This window comes from Chaetodon trifascialis, chromosome 2, assembly GCF_039877785.1.
Source record: "Chaetodon trifascialis isolate fChaTrf1 chromosome 2, fChaTrf1.hap1, whole genome shotgun sequence".
Taxonomy (NCBI): domain Eukaryota; kingdom Metazoa; phylum Chordata; class Actinopteri; order Chaetodontiformes; family Chaetodontidae; genus Chaetodon; species Chaetodon trifascialis.
In genome coordinates, this window is record NC_092057.1 from 13,540,250 (window position 1) to 13,564,400 (window position 24,151).

General features: G+C 44.7%; 1 protein-coding gene across 7 annotated transcripts in view; it reads left to right on the forward strand.

Annotated features, from left to right (window-relative positions):
- slit2 (slit homolog 2 (Drosophila)) overlaps window positions 1–24,151 on the forward strand; it is an 89,501-nt gene that overhangs the window by 56,828 nt on the left and 8,522 nt on the right. For 2 of the 7 annotated variants that reach the window (XM_070977599.1, XM_070977564.1), the window contains exons 7-30: window positions 814–885; window positions 1,129–1,292; window positions 1,705–1,843; window positions 3,302–3,373; window positions 3,531–3,602; window positions 6,397–6,468; window positions 6,733–6,876; window positions 8,472–8,635; window positions 10,402–10,419; window positions 12,244–12,394; window positions 12,580–12,654; window positions 12,894–13,037; window positions 13,275–13,418; window positions 13,497–13,663; window positions 13,747–13,879; window positions 16,067–16,135; window positions 16,467–16,538; window positions 17,250–17,321; window positions 17,485–17,556; window positions 19,432–19,595; window positions 20,816–20,940; window positions 21,268–21,365; window positions 23,170–23,309; window positions 24,075–24,098. In XM_070977599.1, the coding sequence (XP_070833700.1) occupies window positions 814–885; window positions 1,129–1,292; window positions 1,705–1,843; window positions 3,302–3,373; window positions 3,531–3,602; window positions 6,397–6,468; window positions 6,733–6,876; window positions 8,472–8,635; window positions 10,402–10,419; window positions 12,244–12,394; window positions 12,580–12,654; window positions 12,894–13,037; window positions 13,275–13,418; window positions 13,497–13,663; window positions 13,747–13,879; window positions 16,067–16,135; window positions 16,467–16,538; window positions 17,250–17,321; window positions 17,485–17,556; window positions 19,432–19,595; window positions 20,816–20,940; window positions 21,268–21,365; window positions 23,170–23,309; window positions 24,075–24,098 (2,567 nt within the window). The remainder of the gene's footprint in view (window positions 1–813; window positions 886–1,128; window positions 1,293–1,704; window positions 1,844–3,301; window positions 3,374–3,530; window positions 3,603–6,396; window positions 6,469–6,732; window positions 6,877–8,471; window positions 8,636–10,401; window positions 10,420–12,243; window positions 12,395–12,579; window positions 12,655–12,893; window positions 13,038–13,274; window positions 13,419–13,496; window positions 13,664–13,746; window positions 13,880–16,066; window positions 16,136–16,466; window positions 16,539–17,249; window positions 17,322–17,484; window positions 17,557–19,431; window positions 19,596–20,815; window positions 20,941–21,267; window positions 21,366–23,169; window positions 23,310–24,074; window positions 24,099–24,151) is intronic. The other 5 variants (XM_070977607.1, XM_070977583.1, XM_070977614.1 and 2 more) reach the window with 3 other exon arrangements.

Sequence of the window (24,151 nt, forward strand, 5' to 3'; positions counted from 1 at the left end):
TGCATTGCTTGTGCCGCCCCTGAAAAATGACAGTTTCATGTATAGTCACTATCTTCTGATTAATTTAGCTGATCACCGCATCATTGGTGCCACTGTACAGAGCCCTTATCTGCCCTAAAGTCAGCCTGAGAAGCTTGTTGATGTCCTCAGCGACAGATATTCATTTTCATCGTACTGTGAGGCAAAGCCAAAATGCTTTGACTTCAGAGTCAATAAGTATTGTGAATGAGGAGCGAGCATTTAAGTCAAGCTAAAATGAATTAGCTTCTGTGTCTGTAAATAGATGCACAACGAGTAATTTGAGTTATGAGCAAATAAATTCATCTCAATTTGTGATTTTCCTTGCGAGATGTCACTGAAAGCACATTTTTGGTATGTCGAACCTGCTTCTTTAATATCAGTTACGGTCTGTTTTATGTCGTTATTTCTTAGATTACAGGGGTCGTTGCAATTTTTTTGCTGGGATGATCATTTTGTTAGCGTACAAAACACTGTTTTTAGCGTCTTTTCTGCCAATATCTCAAATATCAAGTGAATCTGTGGATCAGAGAGCTGTGGTTAGTTAGCAGAGTCTTTAGGGGGAAGTGGCAAATCTTAGTCGTGACTTAATTGAAGGATGGTTTAATTGTCAGGATTTACATCTCAGCAGAGTTAAAAATGACACTGATTAAATGACACTCAGCAGAGTCCATTTCCATACCCTGCTTTGCTGACTGAGGCACTTCTCTGTGTCTGTGTACAACAACCTTGTGACTGCGGAAGAGTCCAGTGAATCTATACAGCGTTGTGTTTTCTGCTCTTTTCTCTCCTCAGCACCCTCAACAACAACAACATCAGCAGGCTGTCTGTGGCCAGTTTCAACCACATGCCGAAGCTCAGGACCTTGTAAGTGGCACCGTCGAGCATTTGGTACACATTCCCGCCCGGAGGAGAAGCGTTCCTCTCATCCTGCCCGTTTGTACAATTGATTGATCGATCTCTCCCTCCTCCACCCCGCTTCTGTCTCCCCATCCTCAAATCTATTATTTCTCCTCCCCCCGCCGACCTGTTCTCGCCACTTGTCTACGCCCCCTTCCCTGTAATCACCACATATTCCCCATCCCCTCTTCTCCCTCCTTCCGCCCCCAGTCGCCTGCACTCCAACAACCTGCAGTGTGACTGCCACGTGGCCTGGCTGTCTGAGTGGCTGCGACAGCGCCCCCGTCTGGGTCTTTACACGCAATGCATGGCCCCGCCGCACTTGAGGGGGCACAACGTGGCTGAGGTGCAGAAGAAGGAGTTTGTCTGCACAGGTAGGTTGAGTTGACGTGTTTGCTCCTTTGTCCATTACGTGACTGACATCCGCCTGCTGTTCCACGGTGGCAAACCCATCTCTGTCTCGTTTGCCTTTTCTCACTGTCTTTCGCTCATGCTTTTCAAGACGGGGACGAAGGCAAGTATTCATCTTCCATTGCATGGCTTGGCTTTCACACCCACGTGCTGGAATCCTGCAGAGCAGGAGATTAAGAGTAATACTGTAGATACACAAGGTCACTGTCACATTAAGGGGCAGTACTGTATCTCTTTCTCATCAGCACCCTTTGTTGCCTTCACACTTTGATTTTCTTCACTGAATTCTGCTCTCTTCAATACCCCTCACCTTTGGGATTCACACCAAGCATAACTTACATCGATGGATAATGTTGGCCCTCTGTCCCTGTGTAGGTCACCAGTCGTCATCATCTTCCTCCTGCAGTGTGTTACAGTGCCCAGAGTCCTGCACCTGCAGTAACAACATCGTGGACTGCAGAGGGAAGGGACTGACAGAAATACCCACCAACCTGCCTGAAACCATTACCGAGATGTAAGCCACACATGTATAAGAACAAGCGCACACACCTGCTGTACTCTGCATGCCTAAAGGCTACATGCACGCACAAACTCCTGCGTCTGCGCTCAGTGCAGTGATATTTCTCTCGCTCTTTCGCTGTGCTTCTCTCCATTTTCCGTCTTTGTCTCCTGCCACCTTTCTGTTTCACTACTTCTCTTTCTCTCTGTGCAGTGGAATAAAACCACACATCTGTGAAATGAGAAAGCCTGGTCATGCAGCTCTTCCCTGCTTAAGAAAATAATGAAGGAGTGAGGGAGGAAGAATTGAAAGATTAATCTGAAGGACAAGACAGATCATATCTCTATCAAAGGAGCATCAAAAAAAGAGGAAGACTTAAGTCTAGACGTGAGACGCTTAACTCTTAAGCATTGACTTGAGAGCAAGAACATTAAAATCTCAAGTTATGTCGTGGTAAAATCCTTGAAAAAAATAAATAAATAAATAACAGCTCAAGATGCAGGCTTTGCATAGCCAGCATCTTGAATATTGAATTATGAGGTCTAACCATCAAAAGGAATTAGCGTCAAAAAAAACAGAACACAGCTTTGAATGGAAAATGTTTAAATGCTGAGCCAGTTTAATGGTAAGCACTCAGAGACATTTGTTTCAAACCAACACGACAACCCGCTGACTTGACTTGAACTTGTCTCGACTGATTTGAGGCTTGACTTCAGACGGAAGGCTTGGAAAACGACTTGAACTCCTCTTGATTGATTGTCTAGACTTCACACTTTCTTTGCATTTATACTGTATCTGTTGATTTTAGACTAGACTTAGATTTGTCTAGACTGATTTGAGACTTGACGTGCTTTGTCAGGACTTTACATTTTCTTGCTTTTCGGCTTGACTCTAACTAGTGACGGGTCACTTGAGACTTGACTTGAGATGTTGTTTGACAAGACTTTGAGACTTCACTTGGACCGAGGAAAAGTCTGAACAGAAGAGAACAGCAAATGAAAAACAAACTCATTTTAGGGAAACGTTTCACAATGGAATGGTTGGTTTGCAGCTCATGTTCCACCGCCTTTCTTGTCACGCTGACTAAACATGTGAAATATTTAGAGAACGGTTGTTTGGGTCTCTTTTGTTTGCCTCCTCCCACCCCCTTTCTGTCCTGGCCTGGCTTGGTTTGTTTGGGCCTGACTGACGCGGAGTCAGACTGGCACTTAATGGAACACTGCCCAGACAGTTAACAGTGTGTTTGCTTGTGTGTTTGTGTGTACGTCTGACTGTACACATGTTAAAGAGGGCCAAAGATCACAGAGACGTGACAGACTTTGGCAAAGGCCATCAAAGCGCCTTATCTTGAAATGTTCCCCCTAGCCAGAGCCCCCGGGAGTGAGCAGCAGTCAAGGATACAGCAGAGATAGCTCTGTGATAGGGGAATGTTAATGTCGCTCCTCAATGGTCTGTGTGTATGTTTGGTTCCAGACGACTGGAGCAGAACGCCATCAAGGTGATTCCAGCTGGGGCCTTTTCTCCTTATAAGAAGCTGCGCAGGATGTGAGTAGATGAGGAGATACATTTATTGTGCGCCCTGTCAGGCACCTACAAAAACTTTGTGTTACTGTCCTGTTTGTGCTGCGTTTCACTTTTCATACTAACCCTGTCTTCGGTTGTCTCTGTGCCTCTCTGTGTCTTGTTTCCTTCGGCCCTGCAGAGACTTGAGTAACAACCAGATATCGGAGTTAGCCTCGGACGCCTTCCAAGGTCTGCGCTCCCTCAACTCTCTGTGAGTACTGCGTGCTGTGTTTGTATTTCACATGCAGTTTACACAAAACATTCAGCCCTTTGAATCTCACCAGGAATATCTAACATCTCACTGTTCCAAGATCTGTTCAGCCCACCTTGTTTATCATAACTTGATTCGTGTTTGCAGTTTTAGCCGTCGCTTCTATCTGTTATGTTAACACTGTGCTCATCAAGTTAATTTACGAGACCCGGGAACACAATAACATCGCTTAAACCAAGCGAGCAAGAAGGGCAAGAAACACAAGCTGTCAGACAATCAGACAGGCCAACCGTTTAACCGGATTATCTAAACAACTTCAGCTGAAGGAAACAAACAAAGGCGAGCATGAAATGATCCCTCATCATCATTCCTCATTTCACAGGAAAACTGCGGCACTTATGCCAGGTACAAGTTGAACCAGGAAGTCGGCCTGTGTATTGTGATGGATATGTACAGTGGGAACGTTTGGGGAATAACTGACTGTTTGCTGAACCCATCCACCGAACAACAATGGTCCAGATATAGCTTAGCATGTGTAACAAGGCACCTAAGGCCCATCAAGCTTTGGATTTCTCCACTTGCTAAAACTGCAGGCGTGGGACTCTATAGGCTGCAGATAAAGATTTTTTTTTATGACCCGTGCCAGCCTCCTCCAACATTAACTCAAAACTTTAGCATCCCTAGATTGCTATTTAGCTATAGTTGTAACATAGCATTACTTCCATGGGTGAGAGTTAGCATATTGTGAGCTTAATGCATCATTATGTAATGTTATATGTGAAACAGTCCCATTGTCCCAGTGTGTGGGAGCCTATGTAACTCCTTTTCAAGGATTTAATTAAAAGAAAGACAACTAAAAAGTTACTGTTGTTGCAAAAAGAGTCAGTTTTTATTGTAATAATTTCACCTTCCTTTCTGTTTCATAAGTTTAGCTGACCTGTGGGTTTGATCACCTGACTGCTCATGTTTCTTCCCTGTTGATCTTCTTGTATTATAATGGTTAGAAATAAGGGCCAAATCTGACGGCCAAATTCAGAAAAAATTTTGTCCATGGCCATATTTGCAGTATAATTTAAAAAACGTGCGCATGTGTCAAACACCAAAGCAGTCCAACACAAAGCAAGAACATGATGCACTTTCGACAAGACCGGCCGCGCTGCTGGCTTCCTCTTCGGCCTGAATCTCAGGTCGGACCATCTGCTTTGCGTGTGAAGCTTTGGGAAGAAAGACCGAGAGAGGAGCAGGGGAGGGAGTGAGGGATGTCGAGTTATTTCATGAAGGAGTTATATTAAGGTCTCGTCTCTCCAAAGTCAATAATTCATAAATGCTGAATTGCTGAATGGAGGCTTCTGCCACCTCATTACACATTCACCACAGAGAGAATGGGACACACACGTTCATGCTGACACACCACATACAGTAGGCCCATGGCTTTCACATCAAGCTGCACTGTGTGTTCCTTGTGTGTCAGAGTTTGGTAAGAGAGGATGTAAATGAGCCATTGATTTTGTGTGTGTGTGTGTGTGTGTGTGTGTGTGTTTGTGTGTGTGTGTGTGTGTGTGTACGTCTGTTCCTGTGTATGTCTGTGTGTGTGGGCGTGCAGAACAGTACGTGCTAATATGTGTGTGTGAGACATAAATGAAGCGTCCACTCCCGGCATCATGTGTTTCCCAACCTCAGGTCTCTCAGGGACAGCCACTCAGCACAATGAAATGAAAGCCAATCTAAAACACATGTCTTTAGACTGCCTACATACACAGCTCAACTCAGCGTGGAGTGTAAAGATGACTGATAACTCTGTGTGTGTGTGTGTGTGTGTGCGTCTAAGGTATTCGTTGGGCTAGGCAGCGGCAGCCTCAGCCTTGACCTGTTTGTGTATGTAATCTGATGTGTTTAAAAAAAGCTTTTCTCCGATAACGGAGTACATTGCTCACAGTGTGAGCCAGATTTATGTAGCCTTGTTTTTATAGTGACATTTAGATGAAAAGTGTTCATAACTAGTTCTGCTAAATGTCCGTAGTGCTGACATACAGCCAAGTGTTGGCACGAAGTCACAGAGACGCTGTTTTCACTGGTGTTTAGAAGCCGAGGAGGAAGAAAGGAGGGTGGTATTGTTTTGATTAAGGTCTTATCATTTCAGGTCTTGATGTTTTTCTCTGGATGTTTCAGCGTTCTCATCTGTAAAGCCAAAGTCCCACCCCTGTTTTATTCACATAAAAAGCTGTAAAACTTCCCGTTAATCTAACTTGCGAGCATTAAACCTTATTCCAAGATAGCTGCACCCATAATTTGGGTTGTAGTCACACCAGATAAATAGCCTATATTTGTTTTATTGTGTTACATATTTGGAGTGTATCAGATTGGTGAAACCCAAAAAAAAAAAAGTATAAATATCAAATTTAATTAGATCAAACTACTAGAGATGGAGGATTTGCAGCCATTTTTAGCTGTCAGACAGTCACCGCACCTTTGACTCAGTATTAAAATAATTTTTCCCACTGGCTGCTTGTAATTAGGTTTTTTTTTTGGTTTTTTTTTTTACAATTTGACATGAACTTGGCATTCACTGGCACGCTGTCATGGATTAATGAGAGCCGCGCTTTTCTGAATACTAACGAACTATTAATTTTATGTTTGAAAGGGTAATTATTCCAACAGAAACAGGTGCCAGTGATAGTGAGAATAGTGAGAATTGGGCTCTTTTTATAGTCTGACTGAGTGTTAATATTAACAGCATTGCTGGATAATATGTGTGGTTTTATTCAAGCTTTGATGGAGTGTTTGTGCTCTACAGGGTGCTATATGGGAACAAGATCACTGAGATCTCCAAAGGACTGTTTGAGGGATTGTTTTCTCTGCAGCTGTTGTGAGTACACACACACACATACACACACACACACACACACACAGTAGCAGTTGTAGCAGCTAAGAGCTCACATCCGCATCTCATTGATATTCTGCTGAAAAGTGCTTACCTAAAATATTGTCATCAGAGTGGAGACATCGTGATTGAAAGCCATCATCACTGACCTGTAACATTTGAAACACTCATTGAAGAATGACAGCAGGATAAGCCCTCATCCCCCCCGTCTCTTTCTCCCTCCTTCACTCTGCCGCTTCTTTATTCCAGGTTACTGAATGCTAATAAGATAGCGTGTCTCCGCGTGGACGCATTTCAGGACCTCCACAACCTCAATCTGCTCTCACTATACGACAACAAGCTCCAAACCATCGCCAAGGGGACCTTCTCATCGCTGAGAGCCATACAAACACTGTACGTACGCACACGCACGCACACACACACACACACAGAGCTCGGTGTACACGCAGCGAAGAAGAAGTTGTTAAACTTAGAGCTCAACAACTGTGGAAATAAACAACAAAAATCAATGTTATTTTCAGAACAGCGCGGTATAAAAATCTTCAGTCAAAAGAAAAAGTCTTGAATATTGTAATAAAAACATCCATTGTTTATGCATCTTGGATGTTTTGGGGGCATTTCGTTTCTTGTTCTCACTTGTTAAACTCAGCAGTAAACAGATTCTGCTGTCAGAAAATTATAGTATCTACTTCTTTTAAAATGCACCATTTTTCACTGATGTTTCAAATTGCACGCAGAGTGATCGATCACAGGAGCGGTAGGTCTACATACTTTATACTAATTTAACCACTTTCAAGAGCCTCAATAGACTTTGGTCTGACTGAAAAACATCTTGTTCTAGCTCTTAGTATGCTCCCCTGGGTCGATATTGCTCTGCATAGCACATCACAAGCTGATTTATAACAGTGTTCAAGTATTCCAGGGAGGACTTTTCCCTCAGTAAGTGACATCTTGCCCTTTAAGGGCCCTGTCCTCATCTAACATAAATCAGCTTGATGTTGGACTGACGAACACTGTCAATTTATGTCGTAAGAGCAAGAGTTCTGACAGACTAATGGGTCATAAATCCTGCTCATACAAAGCTGTCTGAACATGGGTTTCTCTAAACACACAGGATGGTGGTGGTACAGAACATGGCTGATATGTTTTCCAGGGTTTTTACTCTATATGTATCAGCCAATCTGAGAGCAAATGATTGTATTTGTAATCGATGCTGGGTTGTTGTAGTGGTAGTAGTGTAACAGACTTAATGGAAACGAACAACTGTGCATCAACGCCTTCGCAGCTGCTCGCTCACTCGTCGCTGCGGCCGCGCCAGTGCTCGCAAACTAGCGAGTTTGCTTGTTTGCAGACATTTTTCAACTTTTAGCACTTTGTTTTTGTTTGTATGTGTCAGACTGGAGACAACGTACATCCATGAGTGGGATCTTGGACTCTCTGTGTACAACGATAATTTCCTCCTCCACACACATTTATCCACAGGAAGTATAGACTAAGCTTCCTGTCCCACCATAGGTGGCATTGACCTGTCAGAGGTCTGATAACAGAATGAAAAGCCTTGGTTTATGGATGATCAATTCTAGTGTACATAGGCATACATAGGTATAAGTGGAAAGGACAAATAATATAAAAAAAGGTCTATAAAAAGAGTTTTATAGATATAAAAGATGCATTTTTTTAAAGGTTTCAATTGTTCTTTTTTAATATATGTTTTAAAAAGGTTAAAAAGATTGACAATACTGCAGTTTTTTCTATAGGAAGTCTTGTAAATGAGTCCAAACTAATTCAATATAACAGCAGTTCCAAAATAAATGAGATGACACTTGATTTTATTACACATCTGCCATCCAATCACAACATGTTCTGTGGCCATATCCACGCTCAACATGCTCACAACGATGTACTGTACTGTACTGACAGCTGACTTGTGTGTTTTTGTGTGCTCTGTGTGTACATGTCTGTGTGTGATGCGTGTGTGGGTGTATTAGTCACTTAGCCCAAAACCCGTTTATCTGCGACTGCCATCTGAAGTGGCTGGCAGACTACCTGCAGGACAATCCCATCGAGACGAGCGGTGCCCGCTGCACCAGCCCCCGGCGGCTCGCCAACAAACGAATCGGACAAATCAAGAGCAAGAAGTTCCGCTGCTCAGGTATAAACACGCCGCGCTGTAAACAGATTATTTCTGCTCCTGATCATTCACACGTGGACGAACTGCTGCACATAACACCCAAACAGACACACTGTCCACTGTCCTGTGTTCTCATTCTGTGTCTTCCTGCTGGGATTTTCCCTCAGCCTCTCTTTACTAACCTCAACACCCCGTTTTCAGCTTTTTCTAGCTTCTCTCTCATTTGACCAAACAAACACACACACACACACACACACACACACACACACACACACACACACACACACACACACACACACACAGCCAGTGAGTACCTTCTTTTAGGCCTTTTGTTGTTTTTCACTCTCACTCTCTCTGTCTCTGTCTCTCCATTAGCTAGAGAACAGTATTTCATCCCAGGTATTGTAAACGTATGTGTGTGCGCATGTGTGTGTTCGACAGCGCGCGTTTGTGTAATGCACCGTTTGGTCCATCACGGCGGATGCTGCGCACTCACACACTCGACACTTTGAGTGACTTGCCTTGACTGACACCTTTTGAATGCCAAGAAATTTCCTTTTAATGATCGAACTTACATCATAATGCATCACGTCCAACCAGGCACCAGATAATGACACTCTTGTCCTTGCACTGGGTTTTCAATGGTAGCCGTAACGTTGACGATGGAGGGAGAAAAACAACTGGATTAATAAGCTCAGGCGGCTGTCGGCTGGGCGCTGCATGTGAGACTAAATCAAAGTATATTGGTACAGCGATCACAGAGACTGTATTTAATGCTAGTCCTTCTTGCTTCTTAGCACATCTAATGATAGCTAATGTATGAGCGTGTGTCCGCGAGCATCTGTGTCTGTTTCGCCCACTGCAGAACATCAAAAGGTCACACAGTTACCATGCTCAGAGGGGCGCTGGGAAATATGTAAATCAGACATGCATATGAGATCAGTAGCAGGGCTAAAGGCGGTCATTACCACAGCAGCACACAGAGGAGGTATGGTGTGTGTTGGATGAGAGCGAGCGCGCGTGTGTGTGTGCGTGAATGTGTGTGTGCCCACTGCAGTCATTAACTCACCGGGGGACAGGGGTTTCAAAGCCCAGTTACCACATACAGGGCAAAACTGAATAATTTAAGAACATTTGTGGTTGAAAAGTTGAATAAACATCTTTTATTCTGTGCTACAACCTTGGTATTGCGCCTTAGATCAATACATCTTAAATTCTCTACTTTAATTTGCATCGTGTCCCCTATTTCACAGCGGATTATTATCGATGCTGTCTCATATTTCTGTTTGAACCAAAACTTGTGAGTGTGAATTCTGGGCGCTTTAAGTCCAGCGTTATCCCTCCAACCATTTCTGGCTTTAGTCTTGTGAAGATTAGACCTGCTGCAAGTGATTGATGTCAAAGAATACACAAAACAAAATGAATGTATGTGCGCATGTGAGTGAACTCGCTCAAAAACTGTACTGCTCACTGGCACTGGCGCTTTAATCTGGTTATGTGTTCCTGATCTCGCGATGCCCCCTAAAAACGAGTTTGAGTCAGTCGTGCTTCAAGTCAACGAGGCCAGAATGTGTGTTGGATGAAAGCACCCACCGAATGTCATGTTATGCCAGCACGGTTCTCACTATTCACGAGTCATTACCCCTTTAAATGAATCACTGCCTGGGGGCTGAACGCGAGAAAATTGCAGCATTTTTTTTCCGTTTTTCATCAGCTTTTTCCCTCCTGTTCAAATAAACGAGTGAAATCCCTTCTGCTCTCTCCTACTGCCTCTCTCACACACTCAGGAGTACACCATGCCGGCTGTAAGTAACACACACACACACACACAACAGATACACACGGTTCTTGCGTCAACTCCGAATCCCTCACCTCTCGCCCCTTGAACCGGCCTCTGACCTTTGACCTGTACCACAGTGACCCCTCCTGTGACTCCTCTTGTCTGTTTACAAAGAACAACAATAAGAAGATTTATAGGATTTTCATTTTATCACACAGAGGTTCATGTGTTTGTTTTCTCTTCATGCGTGTGTGTGTGTGTGTGTGTGTGTGTGTGTGTGTGTGTGTGTGTGTGTGTGCGCGTGCCCATGTTTGTTGGCATACGTGTGTATGTGTGTTCCTAGAAGTCAGGGCTTCTCTTGCCTTCAGTGCTGCTGTAACTCTCCTCCCACTGTCTGTAACAGCTGCTCTGGTCCTGCTCTTGTCCTTAGATTTATGTCTTTAGATGTGTCAGTCTCTACTTCTCTTCCCCTGCTTTTCCTTTACTGTACCTTCCAACCTGTCTGATCTCCTCTTCCTCTTCTCCTCCTCTTCCTCTTCTCCTCCTCCTTATTAGCGTTCTCCCTCCTCTCTTCATTCCAAGTGATACAGATTTTCTTTCTCCTCCTTTTCAGTCCTCATCTTTCCATCTTTCCTCCTTGAACTCCTCCTCTTCTTATCCTTGTCTTTACCTTACCTCCTCCCCTCCTGTCCTCTGCATCCTCTCCTCTGCTTCTTGTCCTTGCTGCTTCACCCTCTCCTCCTCAGCCCCCATCTCTTACTCTCCCCCTTTGCTTCTTACCCTCTCCTTCTTACCCTTGCCACTCCTCCTCCTCTCCCCCTCTTCCTCCTCTTGTCTCCTATTTATTTCATCCTCTTCTTATCCTCTCCTCTCCTACTCCTCTACTCTCCTAATCCTCTCCCACTCCTCTACTATCCTCTCCTCTCATCTCATCTCCTTCTTATCCTCTCCTCCTTGCCTTTTTCTCCATGGTCTCCTCTCATTTCTTTCTCCTCTCCTTATCACTCCTCTCCATTCCTTTCATCTCCTCTATCTCTTATCCTCTCCTCTCCCCGCGTACCTTATTATCCTACTCGTCCCCATTTCCTACTCTTCTCCTCCTGCTCCTCCTCCTCTCCCTCTGTCCTTCCCACCCCTGTGTTCCAGCGGAGGAGCAGTCAGTCAGCAGGTTGTTCCTTTGTGCTTGATCTAACCATGTGGCTGCCAGGTTCCTATAGTGGAACATGGTTCTGTCAAGCACCATGGAACGGCCTGCAAACCCTACAGCATGGCCAAGACACAAGAGACAGCAATCTCCTGTCACCCCCCCCCCGCAACCTCTGTGCGTGTGTGCGTACACGTGTGAGCACAGTATGATAGATGACCGCCTGTGTGTGCATAAGCATTTTTCTGCTGTGATCTAATTTTTGATGCTGTTTTGTTTGTGCTGTGGTTTCTAACACTAACAGCCGCTTTGTAGTCTGACAGGACTAAAAAACGACAAGATGTTTGTTCGGTGTGGATGTGTGCGTGCCTGCGTCTGGATCTCCACAGTCTGTGTGTCTTGTGAACTTGGCTCCTTTTAGGCCGTGATGCACGCGAAGCATTTTGAAGTAATGCTCATGGGGAATGCCGCGTACGCTCATAATCAGAGATGGTTGTAGAAACATGTTTGCTTCATTTTGACAATCCCCGTTCCAAATGAAAGCGGCACAGCCCCTCCGCATTATCTCAGAATTCTTCCATTGGATCGCGACCTTCACTTTGGTCATCCGCTGTGTTTTTGTTGGAGCTGGTACGGCTAAACGCTGGGGTTCGACTCTTGCGTGATGAGGGCGTTCGGTGACGTCCTGCTTGTGATTGTGACCAGGTACCGAGGATTACCGCAGTAAGCTCGGAGGGGACTGCTTCGCCGACTTGGCCTGCCCTGAGAAGTGCCGTTGTGAGGGCACCACAGTCGACTGCTCCAACCAGAAACTCACCAAAATACCAGATCACATCCCCCAGTACACCGCCGAACTGTGAGTCACGCTGTATTTGTCTACTACAAAGTTTATCTGCGTGTGGTGCGGACCACCCCGCTTAGGCCTTGATCTCCTCCTCCTCCTCCTCCTCCTCCTCCTCCTCCTCCTCCTCCTCCTCTAGAACTGTCTCTTCTGGTGTTCTCTCTTTGTTTCTGACCACCACGTCTCCTCTCGGTTCCTAGGCGTCTGAACAACAATGAATTCACTGTGCTGGAGGCGACGGGCATCTTCAAAAAGTTGCCTCAGCTGAGGAAGATGTGAGTCAGACGTGTTGTAAACGTGACGGGAACAAAGCGTCACATGTGGTTGTGAGGAAGTCATACTGAGGTCACGCAGAGAAAACTATGAATGTACACAGACATTGAAATGAACCATGTGTACTTCTGTCTGCATACCTCACCTTCTCCTTCTGCTCCTCATTCTCTCCCTCTTGTTTTATCTCCTTTCATTCTTACCGCTCTCTCACCTTTCTCCCTCCTGCTTCCCCTGCCTGCAGCAACCTGAGTAATAACCGTATCACTGACATAGAGGAGGGGACATTTGAAGGAGCCTCAGGGGTCAACGAGCTGATTCTGACCTCCAACAGACTGGAGAACATACACCACCGCATGCTGAAGGGACTGGGTGGCCTCCGCACACTGTGGGTACACACACTCACACAAACACACACGCACACTGTTACTTAAATGCATATGCAAGCAAATTATCATATCAAGTATGCATACTCTCACATACTGCGACAGTGTGCATACAAATTAAAATCCGTGAGAATGCATAATTTGCATGTTTATATTATCATAAATATATCAGCTTTTCCTCTTGTAAAAAACAGTGCATTTAATCATTTGAGCCTGCGTGTGCGCCTTTGTGTGAGCAGCATGCTGAGGAGTAACCGGATCAGCTGTGTGAGCAACAGCAGCTTCGTGGGGTTGAGCTCCGTGCGTCTCCTGTCACTCTACGACAACCAGATCACCTCCATGAACCCCGGAGCCTTCGACACGCTGCACTCCCTGTCCACGCTGTGAGTACGCACGCTCGGACGCGCACAAATGCAGATGGACAAAGGACGCACTCGAAAACTCCTCTTGTTTTTCTCCAGCAACCTTCTGGCCAATCCCTTCAACTGTAACTGCCACCTGGCTTGGCTCGGTGATTGGCTGAGAAGGAAGCGGATCGTCACCGGCAACCCTCGCTGCCAGAGTCCTTATTTCTTGAAGGAGATCCCCATCCAGGATGTGGCGGTCCAGGACTTTGCCTGCGAAGATGGTGAGACTGGGGCAGATTTACGCTTTACACTTGACGCTCTGCAACACCTGCAGCCCTTACAGGCTTCCATCCGTCTCCATCAGGTAACGATGAGAACAGCTGCTCCCCAGTGCTGAGGTGTCCGGCCGAGTGTTCCTGTCTGGACACTGTGGTGCGCTGCAGCAACAAGGGCCTGACCACGCTGCCCAAAGGCCTCCCCAAAGAGACCACTGAACTGTGAGTTAGAGACCAACACGTCACACATGATTTGATCATGTTTTATCATGTCTGTCTGATCTGTTTTCAGCTTTTTCAGATTGGCTTTTAAATGGCTTATGTAGCTCAAGACATCCATCCATCCATCCATTATCTATACCTCCTATCCCTTTCGGGGTTGCGGGGGGCTAGAGCCTATCCCAGCTACAATGGGCGAGAGGCGGGGTACACCCTGAGCCGGTCGCCAGCCGATTGCAGGGCCACATACAAGGACAAACAAACATTCACACTCACACCTACGGACAATTTAGAGTCATCAATCAACCTAATGAGCATGTTTTTGGTCTGTGGGAGGAAGCCGGAGTACCCGGAGAGAACCCACGCATGCACGGGAAGAACATGCAAACTTCACACAGAAAGGCCCCGTCTGACCCGGGGATCGAACCGGCAACCTTCTTGCTGTGAGGCACTCGCACTACCTGCTGCGCCACCATGCAGCCCTAGCTCAAGACATTTTTCATTTAAATCAAGAAGTCATACTCTAATCCTGACAAAATTTCACACAAATGTCTGATCAGTTAAAATTATATAGTGATGATATTTTATATCCAAAAGGTCAAAGGTCAGCTTGATTGTGACATCACAATGTTGTGCAAAAAACACTTTTCTGGCCATTATTCCACACTGTAACTCAGGAAAAGAAGGGGAGAATGTAATAAAATTCATTGGTGACACTGATCCTGGGTGTACACTTTGAAACTCTGGTGACTGTAAAGAGCTCCTGTGCAGCCCGGTTGAAGGTGTGAGTGTATCTGAAGCTTTGTAGTCCACCACAAACGCATTGGTTCTGCTGATATTGAGCTTCAGGTGATTGTTGTTGCACTATGTGATGAAGCCCTCCGTCAGTCCTCTGTACTCCTCTGTAAAAATAGTCTCTAAGTGAAGACAGCATGTTACTCACTGGAAATTATTCTCTAGAGTCATACATGTCAGTACAGTGATAACTTCCATTTCACCAAAACAGACATACATATTAAATGAGTCTGGTCAGACATAGATGGAAATGCAACATGACTGATTAGCGGAGGCAAACAACTGCATGGCGGTAATTTTAAGTTTATTTTTTGCTCCGAGTCCTTTTATATATCTCTTCCAATGATAGTCAAATCACACAGATCTCCCACTGTTGTTATGTGGTGAATGCCTGAAATACATCTGTGATGATTGATAAATGACTTTTTCCAGTTTTACTTTGGACGTGTTGACAGGGGTGAATATATTTTGCCCATTGAATTTCTAATATTAGTCAGCCTGGTGAAGACAGGTAGTCCACCTGCTGTCCTGTCAGCGCCTTAGGATGAGTCTGAGGACAGTGAAGCTATAATGGAGGTCAGAGTCAGTGTGGATTGCAAAGCAGCACTGAAGTCTCACGCCTGGTCTGAATACACGATAAGACCGAAGTTTACGCCGAGTTGCTGCCATTAAAGGATGAAAGCTGTCAGCCTCAGGAAACTTCAAACTTTGTACATTAGGTATTCTAATCAATGGTTTAAGTTACTGAAGCTGCACTTGGTTGAAAACGTGAAAAACCACAGCACACAGGCTGAGAGAGACACAGGTACACAGACTGAAGGCTCACAGAGGATTATATTCCAGTAACTCGTCTCAACACACACACACACACAAAATCCCTGATGATCACAAAATCATAGCCCTAAATTAAACATCAGACAGCAGACGTGGTGCTATTTTCTATCATTTCGCTGTTTCTCCTGTGGGGAACGTGCTTTTTCCAATATTAACAAAGACTTAATTAATAGGCTGCATTAATAGCACATTGTCACACGGTGGAGGAGATAGGATGTCAGCCGTGCATGTGTGTGTGTGTATGTGGGTGGGTGGCAGGGTGGTGGTGGGGGGGGGGGTTTACAGTATTAGGATGCCTGTGGGGATATTAAAATCCACTGTTTATTATGGCTGTAGGAGTAATGACTGCTCACACTGCTGGAGATGAGGAATTTCCCACATGCTTAAATAACTTCATTTTCTGCCTTCTCGTTTTCTCTCTCTTTCCCAAACCTCCTATATTTGTCTTCTTACTCTTGTCTTTTGTCTCCAAACCTCTCTCTCTCTCTCTCTCTCTCTCTCTCTCTCTCTCTCTCTCTCTCTCTCTCTCTCTCTCTCTCTCTCTCTCTCTCTGCCTCTCAGGTATCTGGATGGTAACCACTTCACTCAGGTTCCTGTGGAGCTCTCCAATTACAAACACTTAACACTCATGTAAGTCTCACCCACATGACCTGAGCAGACAGACACTACAGGCACACACTCAGACATTAATTTTCAAATCATAAATCTTTTTTTTTTGCACAGTCTAACACACTTTTAATCAGGATTGTGACTTGGCCTGTGCTCCCTGCTTTTAAAGACTGAAACTAACGATTCTAGCAGAGCTCTGTGTGCTATCACACTTCATGTGTGCAGCACAGAGTAGTATGTATTGTATATAGTCTGCATGTGTGTGTGTGTGTGTGTGTGCATTTGTTTAAGCATGTGTTGACAGTGCTGCCTGTGTGTGTGTTTTATGTATCTGTTATTGTTTCCTTTTCAGTGATTTGAGTAACAACCAGATCAGCACGTTGTCCAACCACAGCCTCAGTAACATGTCCGAGCTGCTTACCCTGTGAGTCTGGCTTTACATCAGTGCCTTTGCAACGTGTGTGTGTGTGTGTGTGTGTGTGTGTGTGTGTGTGTGTGTGTGTGTGTGTGTGTGTGTGTGTGTGTGTGTGTGTGTGTGTAGATGTGTGTGTTGGTGAATGTGATGAAAAGAAAGTGGAGATCATTAAGGAGTACCTTCTGTTGCACGTGTTTTTTGATGTTACACATGAATACTGTCCCATGTAGGCCACCATACTCATGGGAACCTCACGCAAACCCCTGTAAAAAATAAAACAATGGATAATAACCAGTGCAGAAAAAAACAATGAAACAGTTAAGGAATGGAAGGTGGACTGCTTTGGGACCGTGAGGAAAACAGCACATCGTCTGTATATCAATAAGTCGAGTTTCCAGTTGCAGACTTACGATGAATGTAGAGTAAAACTGCCCCAACAAAAGATCAAAATGTGCATAAAAATCTGATCAATGGGGCAAATATCCCCTCTTTGCGTGCAAGAAGTTTGTGTTCGTTCTTGTAAGACCTGCATATGATCACGTATGTGCGTGCTTCTGACCGGATGGATGTGTTCGTGCGTGTCTGCTCGACTGCTTTGCTTGGTGGAAAGTTGTTATAAACAGGACTGTGTTCTGAAATGCCTCGCTGCATTTGAAGATGTCTTGAAAAAAACATTTCTGCGTTTGTTTCCATGCCAACATGTTTATTCTGTGTGTAAAGAATCCTGAGCTACAACCGCCTGCGGTGCATCCCGGCAAGGGCTTTCGACGGGCTCAAGTCTCTCCGTTTGTTGTGAGTATCCGTCCTGACACACGCAAGGTGGTGTGAAACTCGGAAATGTTGCACCCAGACCGCTACTGCTGAAGAAGCCATGCAGATTTTTAACATCCGGACTCCTTTCTCCATTTCTGTGCCCTTTTCTCTCTTTCTCGCTCCATCTCTCGCCCTTTCTAAGGTCTCTCCATGGTAACGACATATCACTGATACCAGAGGGAGCCTTCAAAGACCTGTCGTCGCTCTCCCACCTGTGAGTAACATAAACACGCACGCTCACATCGCCGTTCGTGGCTTTCCCGAGGATTGAAGTCTCCATCTTTTTACCTCATAGAATTGCAAAATAAGGAACACACATTATCATGACAGAAGAGCCTTTTTCTCATCGTCCGAAAGGAAAATGTCATTCGGGGAGGCTTGTCAGTGAACGCACAGGGCTGCCAAAAGAAACTAAGCTAACAGACCCATCTATAGCTACTCCTCCTTCTATTCTCCTCTGTTTACGCCTGTATCCAACACTGGCCAGTCATTTTTTCTGTAGAACTGGCACAAAGGCCACATATTTACTATTGAAATGAAAGTTCGGTATATATGGTGGGATTCTAGATATCTTCCTCCTCCTCTGAGCTCCACTCTTTGTGGCTATAGCAGCAAAACTGGATCTGAAGTTTTTCTAAATAATGGACCTAACCCTAACCCCTAACCCTAACCCCTAACCCTGCCAGTGCCTCGGGGGCTTCTTAACTGTCTTTTAACTATTTTTTAGCCCCCTTTCTTTAAATTTGTACTAGCTTTAACCCAAACCTAACCCTAAACCTTTTGGGGGAAATCTCTTAAATTGATTTAAAACAGGTTTTACAGCATGTACAGCATATTATTATTATTAAATACTATTATTACCATCCATGGTATACAACCAGAGTTAGTACCCAGTCTAGAAGAACAACAACTCCAAACACAAGGTTTTAGTCAATACGTCCACACAGCGACTGTCTCCAACGAACCGTCCTAAAGGCCCAGGGCAGCCAAAGAACTGGGACAGGCAGCCCACGACCCATGACCTCAAATTGATTTAAAACAGGTTTTACAGCATGAAAACAGCCACACCTGAGGACTCCAGTGAAATTCAGCACATCTTTAATCGATCGTCAAACAAGCAGCATGTAACAGGAGACTGAGATAACTAAGAAGGGAAAGATTGACTGGACACTGAACACTTTGCTGTTAGAGAGAGCACAGAGGTTATATTGTTTGCACACAAGCGAAGGATGGAAGGGAAAGACGATGCTAATAACTTGACTTAGCTGCCGCTGGGGATGCCAGTGAGGGAGTGCCTGTCCGCCCCAGGGCGCTCACTACGATCAGCACCACGGATAGCGCTTGTGACAGGCTGCTGCTTTTTCCACTTATGTCCCAGCGCAGAGCAGTAGTCTAATATTATCTCTCCCCGCAGCAGAACCACAAGCCTGGGGAAGGCTCTAACTTCCTTTTTCACCACTCTAGCAGATCTGTTTTTAGAGGGAACCTGAACGTGTAGAACTTGGTTAAATCACAATACCAAAAACTGAGCAGATAACGCAGAGGCTGGGGTGGTGGGTGGTGGAAGGAGCTGTAGCGGCAAAAGGTGTTGGCATTGAATTGTCAGCAGAGTAATAGTGACAAGGCAGAGCTGTATGTCGGCACGAATACAATTGGTTAGTAGTCAGATTGTAGCCAAGTAGCTGATGAATGGGCCATTGTGGAGCCTTAATAAAGGAGCTGATGCCAATAAGCCAATGCCTCAATGCTCTGCCTGAATTAATGTAATGCTACATTAGTTACCTTAAAAAAAACACATTAGACTTTAGAGGGACATTAGGAAAAACCAGGGGAGATAAAATGTTTTGTTTAAATACAGGAAGTGACAAGAAGCTACACAGTTTATAGGAAGGGTTATACAGTCTGAGAGCTATTTCTACCAGTGCTGCTGCCAGCATGAAGTAGATGATCCCAATCATCTCACTTAATTTGACAGTGATGTACAACTCTAAGTATTTAGACAGTGACACATCTTTTGGCTCTGTATTCCAGCACATTTGATCTGAAATGAAACAATCCTGTTAAGTGAGTGTCTCTCTCTGGCTTGCAGGGCTCTGGGTGCCAACCCTCTGTACTGTGACTGCCACATGCAGTGGCTGTCAGACTGGGTGAAGAGCGGCTACAAGGAGCCTGGCATTGCCCGCTGTGCCGGGCCCGGTGACATGACTGACAAACTGCTGCTCACCACGCCTTCCAAGAAGTTCACCTGCACAGGTAAACATACACTGTAGTGCTGTAGCACAGGAATACTTGTACATGCCAGCAGATATACAGTACATATATATACAAACACGTGTTTATGTTAAGTGTACCGATGCACTTTATACACTTTCCATCAGATGTGCACACACTTGATGAGGACTCCTAGAGGAGACCACAAGTTGCCATTTACAAATTTTCGTTGTCCACTGAAAACCATGTATGTCCAAAATGTGAACTTGTCATGTAAAAAAATAAAAACAGCCTTGTTTTACAGTTGTGACGGTGCATTTTGCAATATTTCAGTGAGTTTTTATCAGGTTTTGTTAGCCTAAGAAAGGATAATCATCTTCAACTACAAGCTTTATCTGAAAACCTAAAAACCATCAAATATTGAGATACATGGTTTCTGCAGGACAGCAGTGAACATTAATATTTAAATTCATTGTGAGCATGATTGTGGCTGTAAGTCATCATACTGCGAAATGCTACTGACTGTTGATCTTAACCTTTAAATCGCGTTAACTATGAACACATGACTGAAACCTATTTTTAACCTAATCTAACTGACGCACTGTAGAAGTCCCGGGGCCTTGTGGTTTTCTGGTGCCAGGTAAAGTAGCCAATCATATCCCAGTACTTCCTCCTCAGTCTCTCCTCCTTCAGACAGTCCCAGCTTGGTTTTCCACCCCCCTTGAGCCCTGACCAGACTGAATCGCTCATCTTCCCTTTCAGCCCTCATGTTCTGACCAGCATTGTGTGCCCCGACTGTTAGAACTTGATGTTCTGTCATGACATTTGGGAATAAATCCTCTGTACATGTCAAGGCCCTGCAAAGCGAATCTAATTTTCTCATTTATTACCCAGTAACACACCTGCAGCTGTTGCTCATTACACCTATACAACTTTCAATCATCTTGTACACAAGTTTCCAAATGTTTACCTTATATTTCATGTACATGTAAAGTGATTTTTTTTTTCTTTTTTTCTGTTACCACAACTTAGCATTTTTTTTCTCACAAACTGACAACATGTGTCTCAAAAGCACAAAACGTTGACGTCTGAAGAGCTTCATGCAGGACCCTGATAATGTACGGCTGTGTATGTCAACCCGCGTATCGTAGCTCCTCTTGCTCTCCTACATGTAGAGCATTAGATAAGTTTCTTCGTGTGTGTGTGTGTGTGCGTGTGTGTGTGTGTGTGTGTGTGTGTGTGTGTGTGTTTGCGTCACACAGGTCCAGTAGATATTAATATCCAGGCGAAGTGTGAGCCCTGCCTGTCCAATCCCTGCAAGAATGACGGCACCTGCTCCAATGACCCAGTGCACTACTACCGCTGCACCTGCCCATATGGATTTAAGGTACACACACACACACGCAGAAAGCCAAAGCGTACAAAAAAGTTTCAGTCATTAATTCAATACCTGTAACTCACAGGTGTTCTGTGTAACTTTCACCTGCTTTTTACAGCAGTTTGAGGAGAGCAAGTGAATATGACCCTTTTCACTTTCTCTACTCATATGCAGTACAAACACACGCGCACAGATAGACTCGTCCCGTTCTTGTTCAAATGTCATGGGGATAAGCGAGTCCTGTCTCTGAGAAAATAGATGCAAATACTTGGCAATCATAAGGAGCTGCTGTTCTTTGAAGGCACTAAATGTACGTGTGTGCTTGCTTCCATGCAGGGGCAGAACTGTGAGGAGCCCATTCATGCCTGTATCAGTAACCCGTGCCAGAACGGTGGCACCTGCCACCTGAAGGAAGGAGAAGGGAGCAACTTTTGGTGAGAGACTGTTAGAAAGTATTTGTATCTTTTACAGCCTGCTTAGTTTTGGATGCTTCTGCCTGCATGGGGGATGTCAAAGAAGCTTTCTGCTTATTTTACACTTGGATGTGAGTTTGTTCTGTGAATTCTCTCTCTGATGGCGTCTTTAAAATTATCTTAGATTGGTTTTGAAGAATTCAAACAGCAGAAAGCCTCAATTACAAACTGAGTGTGTGGAGTTTAAAAGTCATTTTCATTCACCAGACAAGAAGAGTCACACTTAACATGCTATTTTGCTGTTTTATAGGAATTGTAGGATCCATCCTTTTTCGTAGCTTGACCCATGTTTTGGACTAAAGGTCCAGATATCTCCTGTTGCATTGGTCCTGTCCTCTCTTTTCTTATATCTGTGTCTCGTGAGTCCCCCTACATAATGGAAGTGTGTTGCTAAATTGCCCAAGTGCACCTTTAGTATTCTAATTGCCAGGAGGGCAGCTCTCTAAATTACTCTGTGCCACTGTGTCTTCTATAATGCTGCGACTAGGGAGCTGTTAAGTCCGAAGTTTTCTAATTCTACACATAGTGGCTTTAAAAAAATACTATGATTAAACCAGTTATTTAAACCCCCTCTGTGCAAGTACCAGCAAATGTGAAAGCAAATGTCTCTGTGTGCCTGCACAAGTAGTGTAGAGTAAGGAGAGATTGAAGGAAATATCATTCATGCTCAGCTTTGTTCCAGTTCGTAAAGCCCTGCAGTCTTCCTTTATGGTCACCTAAAAATAAACATATAGATACATCCGAGCACACACCTACAGAGCTTGTTTAAAACCACAGAGATTTGTGAACACCAGGCATCAGTTAACAGATATTAGATAGCAATAAACCAGAGAACATGTCAGAGGATGTAGCATGAGATATGTGGACCCTGAGAAGATAGTTCCATCAGTGATGCTGCTGCTGCACCGTTAATGACAGGTGGGAATGAGTGTAGAGGAGGTAAAGGGCTCAGGGGACCACTTGTGTCCTCAGTCTGTCTCCGAGCTGGACAGCCCTGCTGTGAGAATCCCTCTCTTCATTAGGCTGTTTAGTATTAACAGGAGGGGAGCTAACGCCTGTCTGCACGCCCTGAGCAGATTTTAACCTCCCACACAGACAATTAGACCTGCCTTCCTGCACAGCTCCTCCTGCTTCTCTCCTTCTGTCTCTTCCCTCACCCTCTCTCTGTCTTTTCTGCTACTGTTTCATATCCATCTTCCTCCTCATGTCTGTGTTTCCATCTCTGCACACTGTCTTTTCCTTCTCCGGCATAGAGGGGTGGAATATTCACTGTGAAGAGCTGTCGTTGACTATATAATGAGATATTAATCCATCCGAGTGTGTGCGCTGCATAAGAGCTCTTTATTAGACCCATAATATACCACTCTGTGCGTGTGTGTGTCTGTATATGCAGTAATAAACCTGAGTAGTAGTTACAGAGTTGAGGCACGCTCACATTAACAGAATAATGACTCTCTACTGGGAATATGTAGATAGCGCTGACACTGCTGTTATGAGCTGCATGCATGGATGGTGTGTGTGTGTTGTTGGGACATAAATTGTTTACACATTGGGAATTCGCCTTCCTTATGGGGACAAGATGCAAGTTGCAATGTAATGTCCTCTGAAGTGACGGAAACAAATGTGTGTGCGTGTGTGCGTGTGTATGTGTGTCTTTGTCATCCAGAGGTTGTTCAGAGGTTGTCTGTTGACAATGTTCTCCGTGGTCCTACATGAGTTACCCTGTGATATCTGCTTATGGGTGTGTGTCTCTGTGTGATCTCAGGTGTGTGTGTCCGGAGGGCTTTGAAGGTGACGGATGTGAAATCAACATCGATGACTGTGAAGATAACGACTGTGAGAACAACTCCACGTGCGTTGATGGAATCAACAACTACACGTGCATGTGCTCACCAGAGTACACAGGTGACCTTTTTCCCCATTCTGTATTTTCCCTTGAACCACACTGTCAGTATTATCAAAGAAACATGGGACTCTGCAGGATCATGTAACCAGCCAGTAAGTTTATGCTATGGCTACCAGTTTGGATTATTTCAACTGTTTCGGAGAAGTTTGTGTCTGAGAAATCATGTTTTGGTATGGCAGATGGCTCAAAGGACTCTTCTACCCATGGGCCTTTGCCGCCGTTGGCAAATTCAAAACGGTTCCTCTGTGCAGTTGAGAACAAAAGATGCCGCCATGTTGCCGAATCCGAAATTTACCCTAAAATTAAAACTGAATAGACTGAAGCAACAGATGGGGTTTTTCACCTCAATATTCTCCCACTGTTAGCAGTACACATAAAATAATTTCCAGCTCCATGATTGGTTGCCTGGTGCCAAAATGCACTTGTGGAGTCGTAGTTAGCGCCTTCCTTGAAGTTTCTACGTACCCATGATGCATAGGTGCTCCAACTGTGAGCCACGTAACATGGACAATGGGAAAAACAAATGGGACTTTTACTTCCAGCTATCATGAACTGCAGACAAATCATATTTAGTTCTATCTAACACGGGTCTGTTGCTACTTGTTTGTCTGCTTTTGCACTGTGCTAATCATCTCTGACTGCTAACCTTTGTGGCGGTGTTCTCTCTCTGTCTCTCTGTGTCTCGCTGTCCTGTGTCTTTTTTTTCTGTCTCGCTCTGCTTTCTATCATCTGTCGTCTTTTTTTTTTTTTTTTTGTGGTTGCAGCTGCTACCAATGAGGTGGAGAGAGGTTAGTCTGTTCTTCTCTCTGTCCCTCCTGTCCCTCTCTCCTTCTTTCCATCC